The sequence below is a fragment of the Pezoporus occidentalis genome, unplaced genomic scaffold (genome assembly GCF_034315485.1).
Source record: "Pezoporus occidentalis ecotype Australia unplaced genomic scaffold, CSIRO_AGI_Poc_V1 ctg250, whole genome shotgun sequence".
In the NCBI taxonomy this organism is placed as follows: Eukaryota; Metazoa; Chordata; class Aves; order Psittaciformes; family Psittacidae; genus Pezoporus; species Pezoporus occidentalis.
The window spans coordinates 111182-131497 of record NW_026914395.1 but is presented as its reverse complement, the minus strand read 5'-3'; the positions used below and the strand labels follow the sequence as shown (position 1 = coordinate 131497).

The window sequence follows — 20316 nt, the reverse complement described above, 5'->3', positions numbered from 1 at the left end:
GGCATCGACCACACGCAGCTCCCCAGCCACCTGCGGGGCTCCCGGTAACGCCGCAGCGGCACCTGCCTGCGGTGATGCCGCACAGAGGGGGCACGGAGCCCGCCGGCAGCCGGTGGGGACCCACCTGGCCAAGCCGGGAGCGGCAGCAGCAACACCCAAGGGGTGCAGGAGGCGCAAGGAGCAGAAGGGCTCGGTTGAGGCCGGGGTTGACCTGGCCGACTCCATGAGCCGCAGGGGGACGCGGAGAGGGTGCGGAGGCAGCTTCCCATTGAAGGGCAAAGGCCCCAACGTGCTGTAACAGCGGTGACGGACGGGAAACACGGGCGTGCAGCGGCGGCTGCGGCCACCACGTGCCGGGAGCCTGCTGCCTCCGCACGTCCCCGTTAACCACCGGCGGTCCCCAGCGGCGCAGCACGGACACGCCGCGGCTGCCCTTGACCCCACGGAGGGGGGGGCACAACACCGGGAGCGCCCCCGCGCACGGAGCCCGTGCAGGCCCGTTCCGAACGGCGCAAACGGCGGCTTGACGCGGAACGGCCCCGTTAGCGCGGCAAGCGGGCGCGCCAACACCGCGGCTGGCCCCGCCCACTCAGCCACTGGACACGCCCCCCCTCCATGGGCTGACCACGCCTACTGCCCCCCCCCGCAGCGTTCTCCTCCGCGCCGGCAGGGGGCGCGTCCACGTCTGTCCGGAAAGAGCCGAGCGGCGGCGGAGGAGGCCGAGGCGGGGCGCAGGGCCGGGCCGATGGCGGAGGAGGTCGAGCGGCTGCGGGCGGACGGCGTGGACAAGGAGGTGGTGCGGGAGGGCGCGGGGCCGCCGCCCGACTTCCGCGACGGCACCAAGGTCAGAGCCGCGCCGCCGCCCTCGGGGCTGTGGCGGTGGCGGTGGGGCTGGGGGGGGGGCAGAGACGGGAGGAAAGGGTGATGTACGCATGCGCGGCCCCGCCGTGTTGCCATGGCGACGGCTGCGGCCTACTCGCGCCTGAGCGTTGCCTCCGCCGCCGCCCCCTTTCCTTCAGGCCACGTTCCACTACCGGACGCTGCGGTGCGGCGATGGGGAGGAGCCGCTGGACTGCAGCCGGGAGCAGGGCAAGCCCATGGAGCTCATCGCCGGCAAGAAGTTCAAGCTGCCGGTGTGGGAGGCGGCGCTGCGCACCATGAGGCCCGGCGAGCGCGCCCGCTTCCGCTGCGACGCCAAGGTGAGCAGGGGGCGTGGCTTGGGAAGGGGGGCGTGGTCAAACCGGAGGGGGCGTGGTTTAGTCCGCCGGGCCGCGGGTTCGATGCCCGGGTCCCCCACCACGCCGTTCCCGGTGCATCCCCGGCCTCGCCCCGCAGCACGTGGTGCTCTACCCCATGGTGGCCAAGAGCCTGCGGAACATCGCGGCAGGGAAGGACCCTCTGGAGGGGCAGCAGCACTGCTGCAGCCTGGCCCAGCTGCACAACCACTGCTCCCTGGGCTACGCCGACCTCGATGAGCTCCAGAAGAACCCCCAGCCCCTCATCTTCGACATCGAATTGCTCAAGGTGAGGCACCCGCTTTTTTGGGGGGGGGGGGCTGTCCCCCCGGTGGGGGGGTGCTGCGGCTCTGCGCTCAACACTGGGGTGCTGGCAGGTGGAGCCACCCGGCTCCTACCAGCAGGACCCGTGGGCCATGACGGATGAGGAGAAGCTGCAGGCTGTACCCCAGATCCACAAGGAAGGCAACGAGCTGTACCGGCAGGGCAAGGTGCAGGAGGCAGCTGCCAAGTACTACGACGCCATCGCCTGCCTCAAGAACCTGCAGATGAAGGTGGGTCTCCCGCATCCCTCCTGGATGTCACAAGGAGCGGCTGGGAGCTTCCCTTCACTCTCCTTCATCTGTCACCTCCTCCAGGAGCAGCCTGGGTCTCCAGACTGGATTGAGCTGGACCAGAAGATCACCCCCCTGCTGTTAAACTACTGCCAGTGCAAGCTGCAGTGCGAGGAGTACTACGAGGTGCTGGATCACTGCTCTTCCATTCTCAACAAGTATGAGGGTAAGGAGCCGTGGGCGAGGTGGGAACCAGCCCGCTCCCGCTTCCCCCTGCTCCATCAACCCGGCCTCTCTCTCTTCCCCCCCCCCCCAGACAACATCAAGGCCTACTTCAAGCGGGCGAAGGCCCACGCCGCAGTGTGGAACGTGGCGGAGGCCCAGGCTGACTTTGCCAAGGTGCTGGCCCTCGACCCCTCGCTGCGCCCCGTGGTCTCCAAGCAGCTCAAGAGCCTGGAAGCGCGCCTGCGGGAGAAGGACGCCGAGGACAAGATCCGCTTCAAGGGCATCTTCTCGCAGTGAAGCCCGTGCCGGAGAGCCCACAGGTTCCTTTAGGTATTCCACATGTGGAATGTTCAATGGATGTTTATTAATGTTTAATACAGATCTGTACTTATTGGAAGTCAGGCGGAGGGGCCCCGGAGCTCACCCCTGGCCCAGCAGTGCACTTCGGGGCAGTATTAAGCAGCCTGAAGCGATGGCAGCACACACTGGAGGTGCAGACTGTGCTCACCGCCGCGCCAGGAATGCCATGTGGGGTGACACAAGCTGAAGGCAGCTGCGCTCTGCTGCATCATTTTAGCCTTCCTTTGATGGTTTTATACTTTACGAGCTGTTGCTGGCTGCGGCGCCAAGCCTTGGCCCCAGCTCTCCCCCCTTTGTGCCTGTGTATCCTGTGTTGTCACTTCCCAAGGCTGCTGCTATCACCCCGAGCCGGTGTTTCCTCTCTACTGGATCATCGTGTCAGCGTCGTAAATATTTTATATAGGACAAGTGCTTGTTACTGCTATCTCTATCTATATATAACTCTGGTTGTGCTGTGCCAAAAGGAAGTAAAGCTATAGCCACGGGTCCCTGGGTACTTAGGAAAGTCGCTGTTAGAGGTAAAAGGGGTAAAACAAAGCTGCAGGTCAGGGGGAGGCAGCCTGGCAAGCCCTTGCCCTGGGGCCTTGCAGACTCACTGCAAAGCTGAGCCCTTACTTAAGGGCTTCCCCATCGTGGATGTGTCATAGGTGCAGAAGCAGCCCAACTCAGGGTAAAGGCAGCTCTGACACCCACAGAGGCTGGGGTGGTGCCTGTCCCGTCCCCCCCCACGCTGCAGGAGCTCAAAGCTGAGCCTGTGCTGCTGCAGCACCCCAAGCCCCACAGCCCTCACTCCCCCCTTCCATCCCTGCTCTACCAGCCCAACCCTCCTCTTGTGCAAGAGGTTTAACCACTCGTGACCTGCAGCTTCTTGTTGGCATCAGCACCTACCCAGAGCCACCCCGGGCTGCCTTTCCCTGCCGTGACCTGTCCCCCATTGCTCATGACCCAACTGCTGTGCCGCAGGACCCGTGTGACACCATGGCCCCAGGCTTGTGGGTGCAAGTCCTGGTGCCAGCTACGGCTGGGGGGGGAACAGAGCAAACGTGAGGGCTCCAGCTCCTCATCTTTACATCGCTTTATTACACACCAGAACGGAAGAGAACAGAGGAAGCGCCTCTGAATCCCGCCCCTTCCCGGCCCTGCGGCACCCAACGGAAATAAATAAGAGGGAAGCAGGAAAGTGCCACTTGCCTTGGGGCCCCTCAGTGCTGCCCAGGGACCGAGGACCCTGCAGGGCCTTACTGCAGCTCCCCATGGGACAAACCCCACTGGGCACTGCCCAGCAGCAGCTCTGCAGCCCCACAGGAGCAGGGGGACGGGGAGCTGGGGTGGCTCAGTCCCGAGGGGATCACTACAACCACCTCCCAGGACCCCTCAGGTCCACAGGGCCCGGTGCCCTCATCTCCTTCCCATGGGCTCGGTGCCCATCGTGGGCTCGGGCAACGGTTGCCCCTGGCTGGCGGCGGGGGGGAAGCGGTGCTGGGGCCACCCTCACTCCTCATCCTCCAGCTTGAGGCTGACGCTGCGGGGCTTGGCCCTGGGCAGCCCTGGGGCTGCTGCCGAAGGCCCTGCCCCGTCCCACTCGGCCTGGCTGGAGCCCCGCGCCCGCAGGAGCTGGTTCTGCTTGCGGAGGACGTCGACGGGCGCCAGGCAGCCGTAGGTGCCTTTGCCCAGCGTGGGCCGCGAGGGGCCCTTGGGTAAGTGGGCCTGGGCTGCTGCCTCGAGCTGGGCAAGGTGGGCTGCGTAGCCCTCGGACACGAACTGTGGGACACACAGACATGGCGAGCTCCCTCCGTGGGTCAGCAATTGCCCCCCTGCAGCTCGGGCCCGGCCCCAGCCCCACCACTGTACCTGGCACTGGTTGGTGAACTTCTTGATGGCCCGTCCCACGATGTAGATGCTCGTTGGTGGCAGCCCCAGGGAGCTGTACACGGAGATGTCCTTGGTGGAGCCGTAGCCAGCGATGATGTTGATCTCTGCCTGCCCACGGAGAAGAGGACAGCAGTGTTAGGGCAAGGACCAGCCCTTCCCGCAGGGACACCCTTGGTTTATGGGGTAGATGCAACACCCACAGGCCGGGACCACCCCTTCGTGCCTGGGAGCTGGTGCCAGCTCCACTGTGGTTGAGCTCAGAGCATCCCCACACTGACCCCCAGGACAGCCCACAGTGCCCCATCGCCACCACCAGCCCCATGCCCCCTGCCCAGGGCTGTCCCTGTGCCCACCTCGGTGTGCAGGCTCTGGAGGAAGGCGGTTTTCTGGCGCAGGGGGTCGTGGGTGAGCCCGTCGCAGAAGGACACGGAGCCGTAGGGGAAGTTGTGCTGGGAGAGCCAGGCCACCACGCGGTGCTTCTGCATGTCCGGGCGCCCCGTCACGTAGATGATCATGAAGCCCAAGTCCTGCCAGTGCCTAGGAGGGGACGCACGCTGCTGCCAGGAGCCCGTGTTGGGACGCTCCTGCATCCACCAGCACAGCACCCGTGGGTGCTACCTCCACAACCTTCCTCCTCCCAGCGGGTTAATCAAGGCAGAGCTGCGGGTACCACAGCAGGCTTCAAGGACCATAGCCAGGAGAGGACTCCTCGCCCACAGGAAGGCATCAGCGCGGAGATGCTGCGCAAAGGGGGTGCTGGGAGATCCCCCAGCTCCTCCCTAGGACATCAGCCTGCTCCGATGCCCCTACGACACCAGTTTTCTTGTCACCTCGCCACGAGAGGAGGGGAGAACATCCCCTTTACATGAAGGGCACCTACCGTACTACATCCACAGCCCCTGCCCGCACTTTGGGGTCATTGCCCATGATGGAGACGCTGGCGGCGAAGGAGCCGTCGATGCTGAACACGATGCACTCGGTGCCGGGGGCCACCACGGTCAGGTACGCCTCGGCGAAGCTGTGGTCCCCCCTGGGGTGGGAGAGTGGCAAGGGCTCAGCTCCAGCTCTGCCCCAAGGGCTGCAGGAGGGGGAGCCGAGGTGGCTCCAGGCACCCGGCTCCTCACCTCACCACCATGCGCACGGGGTAGATGCCGATGGCCAGAGCTTTGTCTGGAGGGATGGTGAAGGTCAGGCGCCCGCTGCCGCTCGTCACCTCGGTGCCGTAGTACATCCACTTCCCCGACAGCGGTTGTGTCATGACGTAGATGTCCACCTGCAGAGGGAAAAGGGCTCAGTCCTGCTGCATCCCCAGCCTACGCGTCCTTACAGCCCTCTGCCACCACCCTGCAGAGGGTCCTGGTCACCACAGCCCTGACACCAGCCCCGTGCCCTGCCCCACGGTGGCACCCATGAGCCCAGCGGTACCTTCTCCCCGGTCAGTGTCACCATGTCCAGGGGGCCGTACATGAAGCGCCCGGTGAGGACCTGGGCTTTGCCCTCGCACACGATCACGTCGCAGACCCGGTGGTTTGCCGTCATGTTCTGCAGGGACACGAGGGCCACAAAGGCCCACGGCTCTGGGGGACCAGCCCAGCCCATGGGAGCAAAGCAGCGCCATGCCCCCATGACCAGGGATCCAGCCGGAGCTCTGGGAAAGGGTCAGGATCCCAATGGCCATGGGACACGTACCCGGATCTTCATCTGCGTGCGCCGGCGCTGCCACTTCTCCCTGGGGATAGCGGGGCTGTAGGTGGAACCCTCCTCATTCTCTGCTGGCTGCGACTCCTCCTTCTCCATCACCTGCCCGGCAGCACGGTCCCAGCTCAGCTCCAGCGGCCCCCGTGGGGCTCTGCTGCCCACCCCACCGTGGTGCCCACCATACCTGGCGCAGGATGAAGGCCACCACGTCGGAGGATTCCCAGTAGCTGGCATGGAAGAGGTGGGGCAGGGTGATGGTGGGGAAGGCAGTCAGGGCTTCGGGGCAGTACAACAAGTAGTCGATGCGCTTCCGGCCCCACCAGCGCTCCAGGACTGGGGGGAGAGCTGGAATGAATCCCTCCTTGGACCTTAGCCCACCTCGTGCATCCCAAGGTGCTGGTGTGCAATGGGATGTGCACGGACGGCACTCACTCTTGACAAGTTCACTGGTGCTGGCAGGATCGGGGGGCTCTACAGGCTCACTGCTCTTCCAGAAGCCCCCGAAGCTGCCGGTGGGGGTAGGAGGGGTGGCCAGGTCCACTTTGGGCAGGAAGAGGGCAGAGTGCACCTGCAGCGTATCCGCTGTGGGGAGAGATGGGTGAGGACCCCCTGGGGACACCAATTACCCTGGGACCCCCCCACTCCAGCAGAGCCCCAAAGGCAGGGGCAGAGCTTGTGGATCACTTTTCCCCCCTCCCCAGCTGGGCTCCTGCAGTGCTGGGGGTACTCCGGGTACCCCAGCATGGGGCTGGAGCCCATAGCACACCCCAGGGTGCCCAGGACCAGCGCCGTGACGGGGTGCTCACCCAGCAGGGAGGAGGTGCCGTCACCCAGGGGGTACTTCTGGTAGCGGGGCACGCTGAGCGGTGGGACAGCGTGGAAGGCCTTGGTCAAGAGGGGCTCCAGGCGAGAGGCGCAGGGGTCGGCCGCGTGGAAGAGGTTGTAGATCTGCTCACAGGCAGGATGCAGCTGAGCCACTGGTGAAGAGAAGGTGTGGGGGGGGGAGGATTGGGGCTGCCCAGCCTGCACGGTGAGGAGCCCAACTGGGACAGGGCACGAGGGCTGGTGGGGCCGGGGCAGCACAGCTCAAGGCCCGGGAGGGGGAAAAGCAACACCCAGCGACAGGAAAGGCGAACCCAGGCCACCAGTGACAAGGCAGGGCTGGCACAGAGGAGGGGCACACACCGATGCGGACAAGCACAGGGGGCTCAAACCCAAGCAGGGCTCTCGGGGGACACCACAGAGGGGTTCAGGCTTGCAGGGAGCACGACTCGAGCTCCCTAGGGAGGGCTGGGGGCAGGCACCACGGCTGGCAGGGGTCCTCACCATCCAGAGCGGGCATGACGGTCTTGCGTAGCGCGAGCACCAGCCCCAGCGGGGAGCCAAAGAGGAAGAAGCCGGATACCTTAAAGTCGAGGCGAGTGCTGGCACCCTCTGCCCCATCCAGTGCTGTGGTGCTGCTCCGCGATGCCTCTGGCTCCAGCGCAGCCTCGCTGGCCTGCAGGCTGGGACAGCAGGGCCAGTGGGCACGGGGAGGGATGAGGGGGAACATGGCCCCGCTGCCACCAGCCCAGGGGCAATGCTGGGCCTGGCATGGCCCCATGGAAGCAGCAGGGGAGCTCCAGCAAGACCCCACCCCGTGCAATGCTCCATCCCAGGCTGGTGCAGATGGGAAGTTCACCCTTTCCATAGAGCACAGAGTTAGAGTGGAGATCAGCAGCATTCCCACAGGGAGCTGTTGGCCATCCCCTCGCTCTCACCTGCCCGAGGAGCTGTGACAGTGGCTCTCCCCCTGCTCCCTGCAGAGTGGCTGCGGCCCTGGCTCGGGGTCTGATCCTGCTGCTCCATCTGCTCCATCAGCCAACGGGTCCCGGCCACCGCACAGCTCCGGGGAGATGGGCTCCATGCTCTGCAGGGGCCAAGGCAGTGAGCACCCAGCCCTGCTTGCCCACCAGCACCACCAGCAGCACCCAGAGGTGCAGACCCCTCCTGAGCACCCCTGGCAGGGTGCTGGTACTCACCAGGCTGCCGCGGCGGCTGCTGCCACGGCTGCCCCCGGCGCCCACCCGGGTCTGGCAGAGCGCATCGAAGCCCAGGATGCCCCCCACACAGTCCCCCAGCAGCACCACCTGCGGACAGCACGCACCCATGGCAAGGGTGGGAGGGTGAAGGACACAGCCCCCAGGCCCTCCACAGACTTCCCCCCCCCCCCCCAGATCCCTCTGACCTGGCCGCAGAAGCCGGCTCCCTCCCTGGAGCGCAGGAAGGCTCCATAGGCCTGGTTGGCACGAGCCACGACGGTGCCCAGGGCCTGCAGGTAGCTCCCCGAGGAGGTGGCCAGCAGCGGGAGGGCTGCCAGGGGGATGTGGTCCTGGCTGCTGTACAGCCTGTCCGTGTCGTGGCTGTAGGGGCTCAGCCTGGGAGGGACAAAGGGAAGGATGAATGGGGGCTGCCCTGGTGTCCTCATCCCACCCCATGATGCTTGCTCGCCACAGGTTGCTGCACCAGGAGTCATGCCCAGCCTATTGTGTGTTCTGGATGCCACAGACAGAATGAATCATGGAAGGGTTTGGGATGAAGGGAGCTGAAGGCTCCTCTGGCTCCAACCCCTGCCATGAGCAGGGACCCCTTCCACTAGGACAGCGTGCTCCAAGCCTCTGTGTCCAACCTGGCCTTGATGGGGCAGCCACAGCTCTGGGGTGCAGCCCAGCACATGGTGGGGGGGGGGGGGGGTCTGGGATCAAGCAGTCACTGAAGCCAGGTCATGGGGAGCTGCTCCTCACCCAACACCCCAAATCCTTCCCCTCAGGGCTGCTCCATCCAGTCCCCCCCAGCCTGTGTCTATGCTGGGGATTGCCCCAGGCCAGGGTCAGGACCTTGCCCTTGGCCTTGTTGAACTCCACGAGGTTCCCATCTCTCCAGATCCCTCTGGATCCCATCCCTTCCCTCCAGTGTATCAACCACACCACCCTGCTCGGCGTCATCAGCGGAGGCTGGCTTTGACCCCACTCTCCAAGGCCACCACTTCCCCGCTCCCCTCCCGCATCCCCGGGATGGTTTTCCATGGGGACAGCCCCACGGCACCCCCCCCACACCCCCCATCCACACCTGGAGACCAGGGCATAGGCAGCGGCGCAGATGGGGGGACAGGGCACCAGGCGCAGCGCCACGTGCCCCAGCGCCTCGGGGAAGTGGGCACGGGCGACAGCGTCGAAGGTGGCCGCCAAGGTCTGCACGTCCGCCTGCTTGGAGCCCGGCTCCCCCGAGCCCTGGTCCAGGATGTTCCCGCTGTGCAGGATGAGGAAGAGGACGTGGATCTGGCACGCGGGGGCCGCGCTGTCCGAGGAGCTGCCCTGCGGGGAGGGGAGCGCTGCTGTGGTACCCACAGCCAGGAGCACGGCCTCAGGGCTGGGATGAGCAGGACACGCACCTCCGAGAAGCTGGATGTCCCCAAACCTTCTCCATCCACCTTGGCACTGCTGGTTCCTTCCCCTGTGAAGGCACAGCCCTGGTGAGCTCCCCTGGCTGGGCTCCGGCTGTGGTCACACAGCTCTGGTGAGCCCAACCGGGGTGGTCCAAGTGGAGCCAGCCCCCTCTCCCAGGGCACCCACACCAGGGTTTGGGGCTGGACCCCCCCCTTCACCACTCACCTAACGCCTCATCCAGCTCCATTGGCTGCTCCAGCGTGTCCAAGAAGTCATTGGAGCTCCACTTGGTCATCTCCTTGGCAAAGACCTCGTCGCTGTCAGACAGGTCCTCTGTGGTGGCATGGGGTGGGGGGCATGGCAATGGGGAGCACCCCTGTCCCTGCTCCCCAACCCCTACAACCCCCTGCCAGGCACGTCCAGCCCACCCTGAGCTGGTGCCCCCCGAAACACCGACCCCAGCCGTACCGTGGGCATCGAAGAACTCCTCCTCGGAGCTGTTCTCGGAGTCACGGGCGATGTTCTGCATCCGCCACTCGGACAGGCTCTGAGGAGACACCCCCCCTGCCACCGGCGTGGGGTCAGCACCCAGAGCCCCCCACGGCAACACCCTGCTCCTGCCCTATAGCTCCTCCCTGTTCCTCCACGCAGAGACCCCCAGGGAGAGGCAGGACCACCCCGGGGGGCACCCAGGGCACCCCTGCAGAGGAGGCAGGGCCACCCCTGGGTCACCCAGAGCCCCCCAAGAGAAGACCCAGGCAAGAAAGGGTCCCCCAACATCTCAGACAGGGCTGAGGTCCCCATGCCAGCCATACAAGCCCTGGTCTCTCACCTCCATGCTGAGAAGAGTAGGAAGACCGGGAAGAGGTGGACCACTGCTTGGCAAAGGTATCATCAGGGGAGACGTCGGCCTCCTGCTGCGCCTCGGCCCCTTCCTGCCCGCTGGCACGTCGGGGCTCCATCCTGCCCTCGGAGCTGGGCCCAGCCATGGGGGGCTCCTCGGCCCCGCTGCACTTGCCCATCTTCTGAGCCAGCATCTGAGCTGTCTCGTCCTCCAGCTGCCGGATGTCCTCCATCGTCAGGTCCGTCCACTCGTCCTGCCAGCACCAGGCCTGGCGGTGGGCACGGAGCATCACCTTCCGCAGCCCTGGTGGGGAGGGAGCCCATGGGAGCACTGGGGCAGGGCTGGTGCCCCCAGCATGAAGAGGCCATGGAGCTGTTGGAGCAAGGCCAGAGGAGGCCACGAGGACGCTCGGGGCCTGGGGCAGCTCCCGTATGGAGCCAGGCTGAGAACACTGGGGCTGCGTGGAGAGCTCAGAGCAGCTTCCAGTGGCTGAAGGGGGCTACAGGGATGCTGGAGAGGGACTCTTCATCAGGGACTGGAGTGACAGGACAAGGGGTGATGGGTTCAAACCGAAACAGGGTCGGAGATAAGGCAGAAGCTCTTCTCCGTGAGGGTGCTGAGGCGCTGGCACAGGGTGCCCAGAGAAGCTGTGGCTGCCCCATCCCTGGCAGTGTTCAAGGCCAGGTTGGACACAGGGGCTTGGAGCAAGCTGCTCCAGTGGAAGGGGTTGGGGTCGGAACTGAATGAGCTTTAAGGTCCCTTCCAACCCAAACCATTCCACGATCCTATGGCTCTGGGGCTCCCCAGGCCACCCCCCCAGCAGCACCAAGGGCAGCTGAGGGCTCCCCAATGCTCCCAACTCACCCACATCATGGATGAACTGCTCGATCTTGGACTGCATCCCCCAGTAGCGAAACTCCACCTTGCAGAGCTTGTAGGCACACATCAGGGGCCCGGTGCTGGGGGCCTCCAGCCAGTCATCCCCCAGTGGGCCCCGGCCTGTCTTGCTGGAATGGTAGAGCTTGGGGTCCTCCTCGGGCTTGTATTCCCCAGGGGAGATGGGGTCACGCACGATGTCGATGGTGTCTGCGGAGGGAACAGCGTTTGTCACCCTGTGAGGGGATGCTCGGGCACAAAAACGTGTTAAAATGCACCAAAATCAGCGGGGAAACCCCCAAAATTAGTCCCACAGTGCACACACCCAACACAACCGGTAGCAAACGCTCTCCATCCTGCAGCTGCCCCCCTTACACCCCAATAACAAGGCATGGAGCAAAACCCCTTGAGCCCCCATCGAGCTGGGGGGTACAAGAGCGACATCCCCCAAAACAGCACTGAACCCCCCAAAACTGAGGGATGGCACCGGGAAACCATGATCCAACAGACCTCTGGGTTGGACATTCAGGCTCAACCCTGCAGTTGGGCTGCTCCAGCCTAGCTCCCTCCAGCCCCATCTTGGGGGGGGGGGGGGTCCCAGGACCTTCTCATGGGGCTGTCCCCAAGCCATCCCCATCACCCTGCAGTTATTTGCCCCCAGGGTATCTGCTGGCCTCTTCCTCCAGCTTGGGCTGGAAAAACGGGGCGAAAAAGGACTTTTTAAGAGTCAAAAAGGTGCAGTTCAGGTGCTTTGCCCCGTGCTGAAACGCGAAGAGCCCCAACGCACATCTCCCCGGCACGCCATGGGGTGGGAAAGCACCATGGGCTGGTGCCCACACTGAGCAGCAACAGAGGCTGAGGGGACACCCCAGGGCTGGCCCCCGCTGCCTGTGCTGCCGTCCTCTGTGTGCAAAGGGTAAAGCCCCTCCGCAGCCACATCAAGGGAAGCAGGGGTGCCCCAAGCCCATAAAACCCCATGGCCAGCCCTGGGATGATGGCACCAGGCTTGGCCTTTAAAGCCGAGCCTGCCGGGCTGGCTGAGCAGCTCGGCTGGCAGCACGCTGCGGTTGGAGCCAGGCAGGACCTGCCAGGTCCTGGCAGGGCCGCTCATGCGACAAGCAGCAGGGCTGGTTGCTTCTAAGTGCAAGGAGCTTGGCAAGGCCCTGGGCCCCCCGCTGCCCTTTGCGACGTGAGATGGGGCCGAAATCAGTGCTATGGGGGAGAGGGAAAGCAAATCCCAGTGGGACCTGTGTTGGCAACGGTGCCAGATGCCCCATGGGGGACACAACGGGCCCCATGGGGAACCCATAGATGGCACGCCGGGAGGGAAAGCGGGCAGGAGAAGGGGCACGGGGCTCTCTGCGCTCATCCCTGGTGGCGGCAGGGACCGGCTCCATGGTCCCCGGCCCCGAGCTCCGGCATCCCGGCCGGACATCCCCGCTGCTGCAGGAGCCAATGAGAGAAATAGGTCAGATGAATCATTTCCTCCCGGTGCCTATTTTAGGCCTCCATTTTAAGAGCAGCGCGTCACGCTCCGTGCTCCGGTGCCCGAGCCCACCGCATCCACTGCGCCGGGAAAGGCCGGACGCGGCAACCGGAGCCAACGCTGCCGGCGGGGAGGGAGGAATCCCAATGCCCCGGGGGGGGGCTCCTGGCAGTGCCCATGAGGGAAGCACTGGAAGGGTCGAGACTTGGAGAAGGATCTGGAGCAGGGAAAGCAGGCCAGGGCCTGGGGAAACGGGGACAGGCTTTGCCGGCTCCAGTGCTCCCTATGGAGGCCGCTGTGGGATCCCAGAATGGGGTTGGGAAACAAAGCTGGGACGGGGGGGGTAGGACACGGAAGGAGAGGGGAGGACCAGGAAAAAAGAGGCCTGCAAACCAACCTATAGGTTAAGGGAAGAAGGCAGAGCACACCGTGAGCCCCAAACCATCTTTCGGTGGAGCCTGGTTTAGCAGCACTGCCAAAAAGGCTTGGGCAGGGAGCTCGGGATAAGGAGTTTGGGGCACAGGCCCAAAGCATCCCCGCCCCACAAGGTCCAGCGCGAGGAGTGAGCCAAACCCCGCGTGCAGCAGAGCCCCATGGGCACCAGCGCGTCCTGCTCCGCACGCACCCAGGACCCTCTGCCTCTTCTCGGCGGCGCTCAGGTTGAAGACGTTGGGCTGCTGCCCGGCGTCCTGCCGGTAATAGGTCTCGATCTCGATGGAGAACTTCTCCACGAAGGGACACGTGTACCTGTGGGGACAAAGGGGGGGTCAAAGCGCTGAAGCCACGGCCGGCCCCACATCCCGCCCCATTTCTCCCCCCCTGCGTCGGGCTCCTACCGGGTGCGGGTGTAGGGATAAGCGTTCCAGGACTCCTCCTCCACCTGCAGCGCGGCCTTGGGGAGCAGCGCCCGGAACCAGCTGGGGATGTGGGAGCCCACATGGTAAACCTTGTGCGTGTACTGCCCGCTGCCGCCGGGGCCCTCGCTGTAGGGCCGGTTGGCCAGGATCTCCACGCCGCTGCCCTCGCCGCTCGACTCCTCCCGGCTCTTCTTCTATGGGGCGGGGGGGGGAATGGAACCCACACGCTGCCCCACAAGCTGCATAGCACCGAGGCCTCGGCTCCTCACCGGGGGTTCCTGGGGGCTCCATAGGACCCCCGGTCCCCATGAGCTTCCCCACCCCAGCACCGGGAGCCCAGCTTGCTTCAGGGGCCCCAAAGCCACCCGAACCTCACCGATAGCTCTGCAGCCTGTCAGGGCCTCTGGGTCAGCCTCAGGGCCCCATGGGCTGTGCTCAGCCCCACAGCCCCCACCCCATGCTCAGCCCCATAGACACCCCATGCTCAGCCCCATAGCCCCTACCCCATGCTCAGCCCCACAGCCCCCACCCCATGCTCAGCCCCACAGCCTCCCCATGCTCAGCTGCATAGACAACCCCATGCCCAGCCCCACAGCCTCCCCATGCTCAGCGGCATAGACACCCCCATGCTCAGCCGTATAGACACCCCAAGCTCAACCCCATAGCCCCCTGCTCAACCCCATAGCCCCCATCATGCCCAGTCCCATAAGCCCCCCCATGCTCATCCCCACAGCCCCACATGCTCAGCCCCATAGACCCCACCATGCTCAGCAACATACCCCCCCCATTCTCAGCCCCATAGCCCCCATGCTCAGCACCATAGCCAAACCCCATGCTCAGCAACACAGCCCCCATGCTCAGCAACACAGCCCCCCCCATTGCTCAGCCCCATAGCCCCCCCATTGCTCAGCCCCATAGCTGCCCCATGCTCAGCCCCACAGCCCCCCCATGCTCAGCCCCACATGCTCAGGCCCATAGCCCACCATACTCAGCCCCATAGCCCCCCCCATACTCATCACCATAGCCCCTCCCATGCTCAGCCCCATAGCCCACCATTCTCAGCCGCACAGCCCCCCATGCTCAGCCCCACAGCCCCCCCATGCTTAGCCCCATAGCCCCACATGCTCAGCCCCATAGCCCCCCCCATGCTCAGCCTCACAGCCCTCTGCACCACCCGTGGTCCATGCTCAGCCCCATAGCCCTCTGTATCCCTCCATGCTCAGCCTCAGAGCCCCTGCACCTCCCATTGCTCCATGCTGAGCCCCACGGCTCTCGGCACCCCTCATGCTCAGCCCCATAGCCCCTACACCTCCCATTGCTCCTACACCCCCCAATGCTCCATGCTCAGCCCCACAGCTCTCGGCACCCCTCATGCTCAGCCCCATAACCCCTACACCTCCCATTGCTCCATGCTCATCCCCACAGCTCTCGGCACCCCTCACGCTCATCCCCACAGCTCTCGGCACCCCCCAATGCTCCATGCTCAGCCCCACAGCTCTCGGCATCCCTCACGCTCAGCCCCACAGCTCTCGGCACCCCCCATTGCTCCATGCTCAGCCCCACAGCTCTCGGCGCCCCCCACGCTCAGCCCCATAGCCCCTGCACCCCCCCTTGCTCCATGCTCAGCTCCACAGCTCTTGGCACCCCTCACGCTGAGCCCCACAGCTCTCGGCACCCCCCATTGCTCCATGCTGAGCCCCACAGCTCTCGGCACCCCTCATGCTCAGCCCCATAGCCCCTGCATCCCCCATTGCTCCATGCTCAGCCCCACAGCTCTCGGCGCCCCTCATGCTCAGCCCCATAACCCCTACACCTCCCATTGCTCCATGCTCAGCCCCACAGCCCTCGGCACCCCCCATTGCTCCATGCTCAGCCCCACAGCTCTCGGCACCCCTCACGCTCATCCCCATAGCCCCTGCATCCCCATTGCTCCACGCTGAGCCCCACAGCTCTCGGCACCCCCCATTGCTCCATGCTCAGCCCCACAGCTCTCGGTGCCCCTCACGCTCAGCCCCATAACCCCTACACCCCCCATTTCTCCATGCTCAGCCCCACGGCTCTCGGCACCCCTCACGCTCAGCCCCTCAGCCCCCCATAGCCCGCGCTCCCTACACCCCACATCCCCCCCGGCCCCCGCGCCCGCCATTCCCCACCTGGATCATGTAGAGCTGGGCCACCTGGTACTCGTCCAGGCTCATGGGCAGCACGATGCGGTACTCCTTGATGAGCATGGCTCCGGGGGGCAGCGCCCGCAGGGCCGCCCGGGACCCGGCCCCCGCTCAGCCCCGCTCCGGCCCGGCCCGGCCCGGCGCCCGCTGCGGCGCTCCGGGGCCCGCCCCGCTCCCATGGCAACGCGCCCCCCGCCCGCTCGGCTCCGCCCGCCGCTCTTCGGAACCACTCGGCACTTTTCGGCTCCGCCCCCCCCCCCCCCCCCCTTCGGCTCCCTTCGGCTCCCCCCGCCGAACCTGCGCTGCTCCGTGACATCACAGCCCGCCGTGACGTAGTAGGGGGGAGCCGTGACGTCAGAGGCGGGGGGGGGAGGCACGGGCAGCACCGGGTCCGCCCCCCCGGGCCCGATCCTGCTGGGACCGGAACCGGGACCGGAACCAGACGGGGCTTCCCTTAGAACCAGCCCTTGATTTTAGGGCAAAAACCGCGTTTTGCTCATTCCTGCACGGCTCAGACCCCACAGCACCGCGGCACCCCCCCCAACCCCTGCCCCGGTGCCACCGGTTGCAGCCACCAGGGCACCAAGACCCCTTCTTATCCGTGTGCCCCCCTCCACCACCCCCCCCCGGGAGCCACAACCGGAGGCAGAGCCCCAACCACGTCCTTTATTTATAAAAACACGCATTTAGAAAGAGCGGAGAGCGCGGGGGGGGAGGGGAGGGCCGAGGGCAGCACGGCCGCTCCCCCCCACACACACCCCCCCCCCCACCGCCGCCGTCAGCGGGGCAGGGACACCGGGGCTCCCGGCGGGGGTCCCGGGGGGCAGCAGCCGTTACGTGCGGGCGTTGCGCTCTGTCTCTGCCAGGCACTCCCGGACCAGCGCCCGGGCGTGGATGATGCCTGCGGGGAGAAGCACAAGGGACAAGCGCGCATCAAACCGGGGGGGGACAAGACGAGGAGGCACCGGGGAAACGGGGACCCGTCCCCGCTCCTACCGCGCTTCAGCCGCTCCATGGCGCTCTTGCTGCCGGCGTACGTGGGCCGGATCTCCTTCCCCATCTCCTCGATGACGGAGAGCAGGTCGGTGTAGGTGCTCTGCGAGCCCTGAGCCCCGGGGGGCTTCATCGCCTGCGGAGAGGGAAGCACGGAAGGGTGAGGAGCGGCCCCGCTGCCCTCCGTCAGCCCGGGGCCAACCCCGGCCTCACCTGCACGTAGCCCATGGACGGCGGCCCGAAGTCATTGAAGAGGGGCCGGAAAGCGGCGGCGGCGCCGGGGACGGAACCGGAGGGCGAAGGGACGCTCGTGGCTACGAGAAACGCGGAGTTACCGGTTGCCCACAACCTCCGGTGCCCTCCCCTTCCCTCGCAGGGCCGCGCTCACCGGCGGGAGGTGCCCCAGGCCCCGGCGGGGCAGGGCTGGCGCTGGCGGCTCCGGGGTTAGCTGGGGCGGGAGCGATGGGCTTGTAGGACATCCCCGACGGCCGCCCGCCGCTCCCGGCGCCCTGCAGCGCGGCGGGGCTCGGTGAGCGGCCCCCGCGCTCCCCCGGCCGGTGCCCGCCGCTGCTCAGCTCAGCTCAGCCCCGGAGCCCCGCGGGCAGGGGGGGAAGTGGAACCGCGGGGAGCGAGGCCCCGGTCCCCGGCGAGCTCTGACCCGACCCGACCCGGCCTCCGCCGGCACCGCCGCTCGCCCTGATGACGCGGGACGGCGTGCGACGCCGCGCTGACGTCAGCGCGCCGCCTGCCCCGCCCCTTTCCCGGGTCACCGTGGAGACGCGCGGCGTCAGCCCCGCCCCTTTGGGTTTGGGTGGAAAAGAGGCGGAAATGGTTAAAAACAGCCCTTAACCCAGCAATGGCCGCGGCACTGAGGGCTATGGGGGGGGTGAGAGCCTCCCCAGTGCCCAGCCCCGTGCCCAGTCCCTGCCCTGCTCCTGCTGCCGCACTGGTGCTGGTGCAGTACCAGGATGCTGGGGGCTTCTTGGCTGCCTGGGCACAAGCTGCTCCTGCTCAGCTCCAGCAGCTCCTTTCCAGCCTGGAGCGTTCCATGGGGCTGCTGTGGCCCAGGGTGAGGACCCAGCACCGAGCCTGGTTGGATCTCACACCAGTGACCACAACGCAGGGATCCAGCCTGGCCGGATCCTTCTTGCAGAGCCTCCCTATCCTCCCTCCAGCAGATCAGCTCCCGCCCTTGGTGTCATGTGAAGTGACTCAGGGTGCCCTCCATGCCCTCATCCAGATCATCAATGAAGATAGCAAACAGCACTGGCCCCAACCCCAAGCCCTGAGGGCCACCACCAGTGACCGGTCACCAACTGGATGTGACACCTTGGTGTGCCCCCCCCCCCCACGAGCCCCATGGCCCCAGCGGGGTGATGGGAAAGGATCAGGGATGAGGATCCCTGGTACTGGCCCCACCAGTCCCGGTGTTCCCCCCCCCCCCGGTAACACCCACCCCACCAGGACAGGCGGTGCCCCACAGCTTGTGCCTAAACCCCACACAAAGACAAAGCAGTGGCCAGGCAGCTGATTTCTTTTCATTTCAAAAGGGCAAATTTCACCCCCAAGTGCTCCCAGGGCAGGATCCTGCCGCTCCCACACGCTGCTCCCCATCCGCAGTGGAACCGGGATGCTTCATTCCCGGCTTCTTCCCTGGAGGATGTCCCGGTTGAAGCCCTGAGGAACGTCCACCCGGGCCCGGGAAGCAGCGGGATCCCCGGCCCCGGCCACCTCTGGGGTAGGTAACGGGGGACAGGCAGCGGGATACACCCGGAATCACAGCGTGGGGGGACAGGGTTGGGTGTGGGAGCCAGGGGGAGGCTGTGGGGCTGAGCAGGGAGGGCTTTGGGATGAGCTCAGGGCAGAAAGGGGAACGCTGAGGGCAGAGATGAGGGCGAGAGCAGCCAAAGCCCTGCCCGGTGGCATCCCCGGTGCCCACCGCCGCGCTGGGACCTCGGCACAAAGCCAAGGATGAGGCTGAGCACCGCCGGTGAGGGCCTTGCCCCGGGCTTGGGCACCGGTACCAGCACCGGTACCGGGTGTCTCCGTGGCCCCCTCCTCTTCGTAAGGCACGGTGCGGTCCCGTGTTGGCACACGCCGCCCTCAGCGCGACATCATCCGCACAAACTCTGCCAGCGGGGGAATACGCACGGAGCATCCCGAGCATCCCTGAGGATGCTCCCGCTCCCGTCCCCCCCCCACCTTCCCCAGCCCCTCCATCCTACCTTCGAAGTCCACCAGCCCGTCCCCATTGAGATCCACGTCCTTGAGGATCTCGTCCACCTCGCGGTAGTTGAGCTGCTGCCCCAGCAGCTTGCGCATGGCCTCCCGCAGCTCTGCCATGCTGATCTGCCCGTCGCCGTTGGTGTCGAACTGCGGGCGAGCACCCAGGGGTGACGCCGCCCTCGGGGCGCCGCCAGGTTCCCCCGTCCCCCCCCATCCCCATCGCTGTCCGCTCACCTCGCGGAAGGCGTCGCGCAGCTCCTTGATCCCGATCATATCCGCTGTCTCCGCCAGCATCTTGGGGCCCATCAGCTCCACAAAGTCATCGAAATCCACTTTGCCCCCGGCTGTGACAGGAAGGGGGGGAACAGGGCGATGTGGGGCAGGCAGGGTGATGGGGGGCTCTCCCCCCCACCCCATGACCACCCCCCCCCACATACTGATCTGCTGGGACAGCTCGATGAGCTCCATCTCGGTGGGCATGTAGCCCATGGTCCGCATGCACTCGCCCAGGTCCTTGTAGCTGATGTAGCCATCGTGATCCTTGTCGAACTCCCGGAACGCCTGCTTCAGCTCTGGGAGCACCGTGGGACGTCACCGCACGGCACCGCACGGCGCCCCGCGGCACAGACCCCCAGCACTCACCTTCGATCTCTTCAGGCCGCAGCTCTCGGTCCTGGCATAGGGAGAACATGGCAAGTGCCAACGGAAGGGTCCTTCTCCCACCGCCCCCCCCACCCCGTGCCGGCTCCCGTGCGTACCCGCTGGGTGATGGCGATGCTCTGCCGCAGGAAGATGCAGGCCGGCCCCACCAGCCCCTGCAGCACCGAGTAGCCCTGCAACGGGGGGGACTGCGCCGCCTCCGACACCTCCTCGGGGTCCCCGGCACCGGGAGGCACGGGGCCGGAGCGTGGCTTCCCGTCCTGCGGGGACAACACGGGGTCAGCAGCGAGGAGAAAGGGGGGGGGCCCTCATCTTCCCCCTGCTCCCACCGCGCACCCAAGGGCCGCCCGTACCTTGGGGAGCCTCCGCTCGGGGGTCTTGGTGCAGTTGCCCATGGCCGGGGCTGCGCCCGCGCCGCAGGGCATGCCCGGCCCCGGGGGGGGGGGGAGAGGGCCCAGGGTTGGGGGGGGGAGCGGGAGCGGCTGTGCCGGGATTGGAGGTTTTTATGGAATATCTGGGGATATGCAGGGCAGCGGGGGGGGGCCGTGCCCGCGCACACGCATAATCCCCCGGATTATGCCCTGCTCCAGATGTGGGGAGCCGCCCAGCTGTTCCCGGCCCCCCACCCTCCCCACGGGCTCCGGGGCCTCGCCGGTTACCTGCCGGGAAGCGGGGGGCAGCGGGGGCCCCGTCTCCTCGGAGGCCCGATGATGCTCCATAGGGAAACACGCGCATCCCAAGGTGCTGGCGGTGCCGCGGTTCCGCCGGCCCCCAAACCGTGGGGCCGGGTGGACGCGGCGGCCGGCCTGAGCGCTCTGGGAGCGGTTGGGGGGCGCG

At 66.4% G+C, this 20316-nt stretch overlaps 5 protein-coding genes across 10 annotated transcripts in view; 1 reads left to right on the top strand and 4 right to left on the bottom strand.

The window, feature by feature from the left end:
- The window catches only part of NUDT8 (nudix hydrolase 8), a 34161-nt gene that overhangs the window by 6107 nt on the left and 7738 nt on the right, over nucleotides 1-20316 (bottom strand). The window lies entirely within an intron of this gene.
- On the top strand, nucleotides 698-2857 carry AIP (aryl hydrocarbon receptor interacting protein). 2 transcript variants are annotated; one of them, XM_062623272.1, is made up of 6 exons: nucleotides 698-844; nucleotides 1020-1199; nucleotides 1336-1524; nucleotides 1613-1789; nucleotides 1874-2007; nucleotides 2106-2857. In XM_062623272.1, exons 1-6 carry the CDS (start codon nucleotides 746-748, stop codon nucleotides 2176-2178), a joined length of 852 nt encoding a protein of 283 aa, XP_062479256.1. In that variant the 5' UTR covers nucleotides 698-745; the 3' UTR covers nucleotides 2179-2857. The 2 variants fall into 2 exon arrangements, with proteins under 2 accessions (XP_062479256.1, XP_062479255.1); XM_062623271.1 differs by having other exon boundaries at nucleotides 1874-2015.
- On the bottom strand, nucleotides 3737-15726 carry PITPNM1 (phosphatidylinositol transfer protein membrane associated 1). 4 transcript variants are annotated; one of them, XM_062623267.1, is made up of 23 exons: nucleotides 15586-15726; nucleotides 13412-13626; nucleotides 13201-13322; nucleotides 11078-11299; nucleotides 10202-10516; nucleotides 9838-9933; nucleotides 9595-9702; nucleotides 9375-9436; nucleotides 9053-9297; nucleotides 8172-8361; nucleotides 7966-8073; nucleotides 7705-7853; nucleotides 7271-7449; nucleotides 6751-6921; nucleotides 6377-6526; nucleotides 6129-6289; nucleotides 5936-6046; nucleotides 5672-5788; nucleotides 5371-5519; nucleotides 5127-5276; nucleotides 4600-4783; nucleotides 4226-4354; nucleotides 3737-4135 (listed from the first exon to the last, which is right to left on the bottom strand). In XM_062623267.1, the coding sequence occupies exons 1-23, from the start codon at nucleotides 15661-15663 to the stop codon at nucleotides 3866-3868; spliced, it is 3681 nt and encodes a 1226-aa protein (XP_062479251.1). In that variant the 5' UTR covers nucleotides 15664-15726; the 3' UTR covers nucleotides 3737-3865. The 4 variants fall into 4 exon arrangements, 3 of the variants coding, with proteins under 3 accessions (XP_062479251.1, XP_062479252.1, XP_062479253.1); XM_062623268.1 differs by having other exon boundaries at nucleotides 6129-6277; XM_062623269.1 differs by lacking the exon at nucleotides 5127-5276.
- Nucleotides 16364-17147, bottom strand: CDK2AP2 (cyclin dependent kinase 2 associated protein 2). The gene is made up of 4 exons (XM_062623390.1): nucleotides 16982-17147; nucleotides 16807-16907; nucleotides 16597-16729; nucleotides 16364-16501 (listed from the first exon to the last, which is right to left on the bottom strand). The coding sequence occupies exons 1-4, from the start codon at nucleotides 17070-17072 to the stop codon at nucleotides 16434-16436; spliced, it is 393 nt and encodes a 130-aa protein (XP_062479374.1). The 5' UTR covers nucleotides 17073-17147; the 3' UTR covers nucleotides 16364-16433.
- On the bottom strand, nucleotides 18136-20211 carry CABP2 (calcium binding protein 2). Of its 2 annotated transcripts, none has more exons than XM_062623265.1 (7): nucleotides 19833-20211; nucleotides 19578-19739; nucleotides 19462-19492; nucleotides 19257-19391; nucleotides 19054-19163; nucleotides 18819-18966; nucleotides 18136-18722 (listed from the first exon to the last, which is right to left on the bottom strand). In XM_062623265.1, exons 1-7 carry the CDS (start codon nucleotides 19902-19904, stop codon nucleotides 18697-18699), a joined length of 684 nt encoding a protein of 227 aa, XP_062479249.1. In that variant the 5' UTR covers nucleotides 19905-20211; the 3' UTR covers nucleotides 18136-18696. The 2 variants fall into 2 exon arrangements, with proteins under 2 accessions (XP_062479249.1, XP_062479250.1); XM_062623266.1 differs by having other exon boundaries at nucleotides 18137-18722; nucleotides 20139-20210.

What these genes read in the sequence shown, in the direction of transcription:
- CABP2 (XM_062623265.1), bottom strand. Translation starts at nt 19,904, where the DNA reads ATGCCCTGCGGCGCGGGCGCAGCCCCGGCCATGGGCAACTGCACCAAG. An exon ending in CCGAGCGGAGGCTCCCCAAG is followed by an intron (nt 19,740 to 19,832) that starts GTACGGGCGGCC and finishes TTGTCCCCGCAG; the next exon opens with GACGGGAAGCCACGCTCCGG. An exon ending in GCATCGCCATCACCCAGCGG is followed by an intron (nt 19,493 to 19,577) that starts GTACGCACGGGA and finishes TCCCTATGCCAG; the next exon opens with GACCGAGAGCTGCGGCCTGA.
- AIP (XM_062623271.1), top strand. Translation starts at nt 746, where the DNA reads ATGGCGGAGGAGGTCGAGCGGCTGCGGGCGGACGGCGTGGACAAGGAG. An exon ending in TCGACATCGAATTGCTCAAG is followed by an intron (nt 1,525 to 1,612) that starts GTGAGGCACCCG and finishes GGGTGCTGGCAG; the next exon opens with GTGGAGCCACCCGGCTCCTA. An exon ending in CATTCTCAACAAGTATGAGG is followed by an intron (nt 2,016 to 2,105) that starts GTAAGGAGCCGT and finishes CCCCCCCCCCAG; the next exon opens with ACAACATCAAGGCCTACTTC.
- PITPNM1 (XM_062623267.1), bottom strand. Translation starts at nt 15,663, where the DNA reads ATGCTCATCAAGGAGTACCGCATCGTGCTGCCCATGAGCCTGGACGAG. An exon ending in GGACATCCAGCTTCTCGGAG is followed by an intron (nt 9,298 to 9,374) that starts GTGCGTGTCCTG and finishes CCCTCCCCGCAG; the next exon opens with GGCAGCTCCTCGGACAGCGC. An exon ending in GCAGCCGCCGCGGCAGCCTG is followed by an intron (nt 7,854 to 7,965) that starts GTGAGTACCAGC and finishes TGGCCCCTGCAG; the next exon opens with AGCATGGAGCCCATCTCCCC.
- CDK2AP2 (XM_062623390.1), bottom strand. Translation starts at nt 17,072, where the DNA reads ATGTCCTACAAGCCCATCGCTCCCGCCCCAGCTAACCCCGGAGCCGCC. An exon ending in GCCTGGGGCACCTCCCGCCG is followed by an intron (nt 16,908 to 16,981) that starts GTGAGCGCGGCC and finishes CGTTTCTCGTAG; the next exon opens with CCACGAGCGTCCCTTCGCCC. An exon ending in CATGGAGCGGCTGAAGCGCG is followed by an intron (nt 16,502 to 16,596) that starts GTAGGAGCGGGG and finishes TTCTCCCCGCAG; the next exon opens with GCATCATCCACGCCCGGGCG.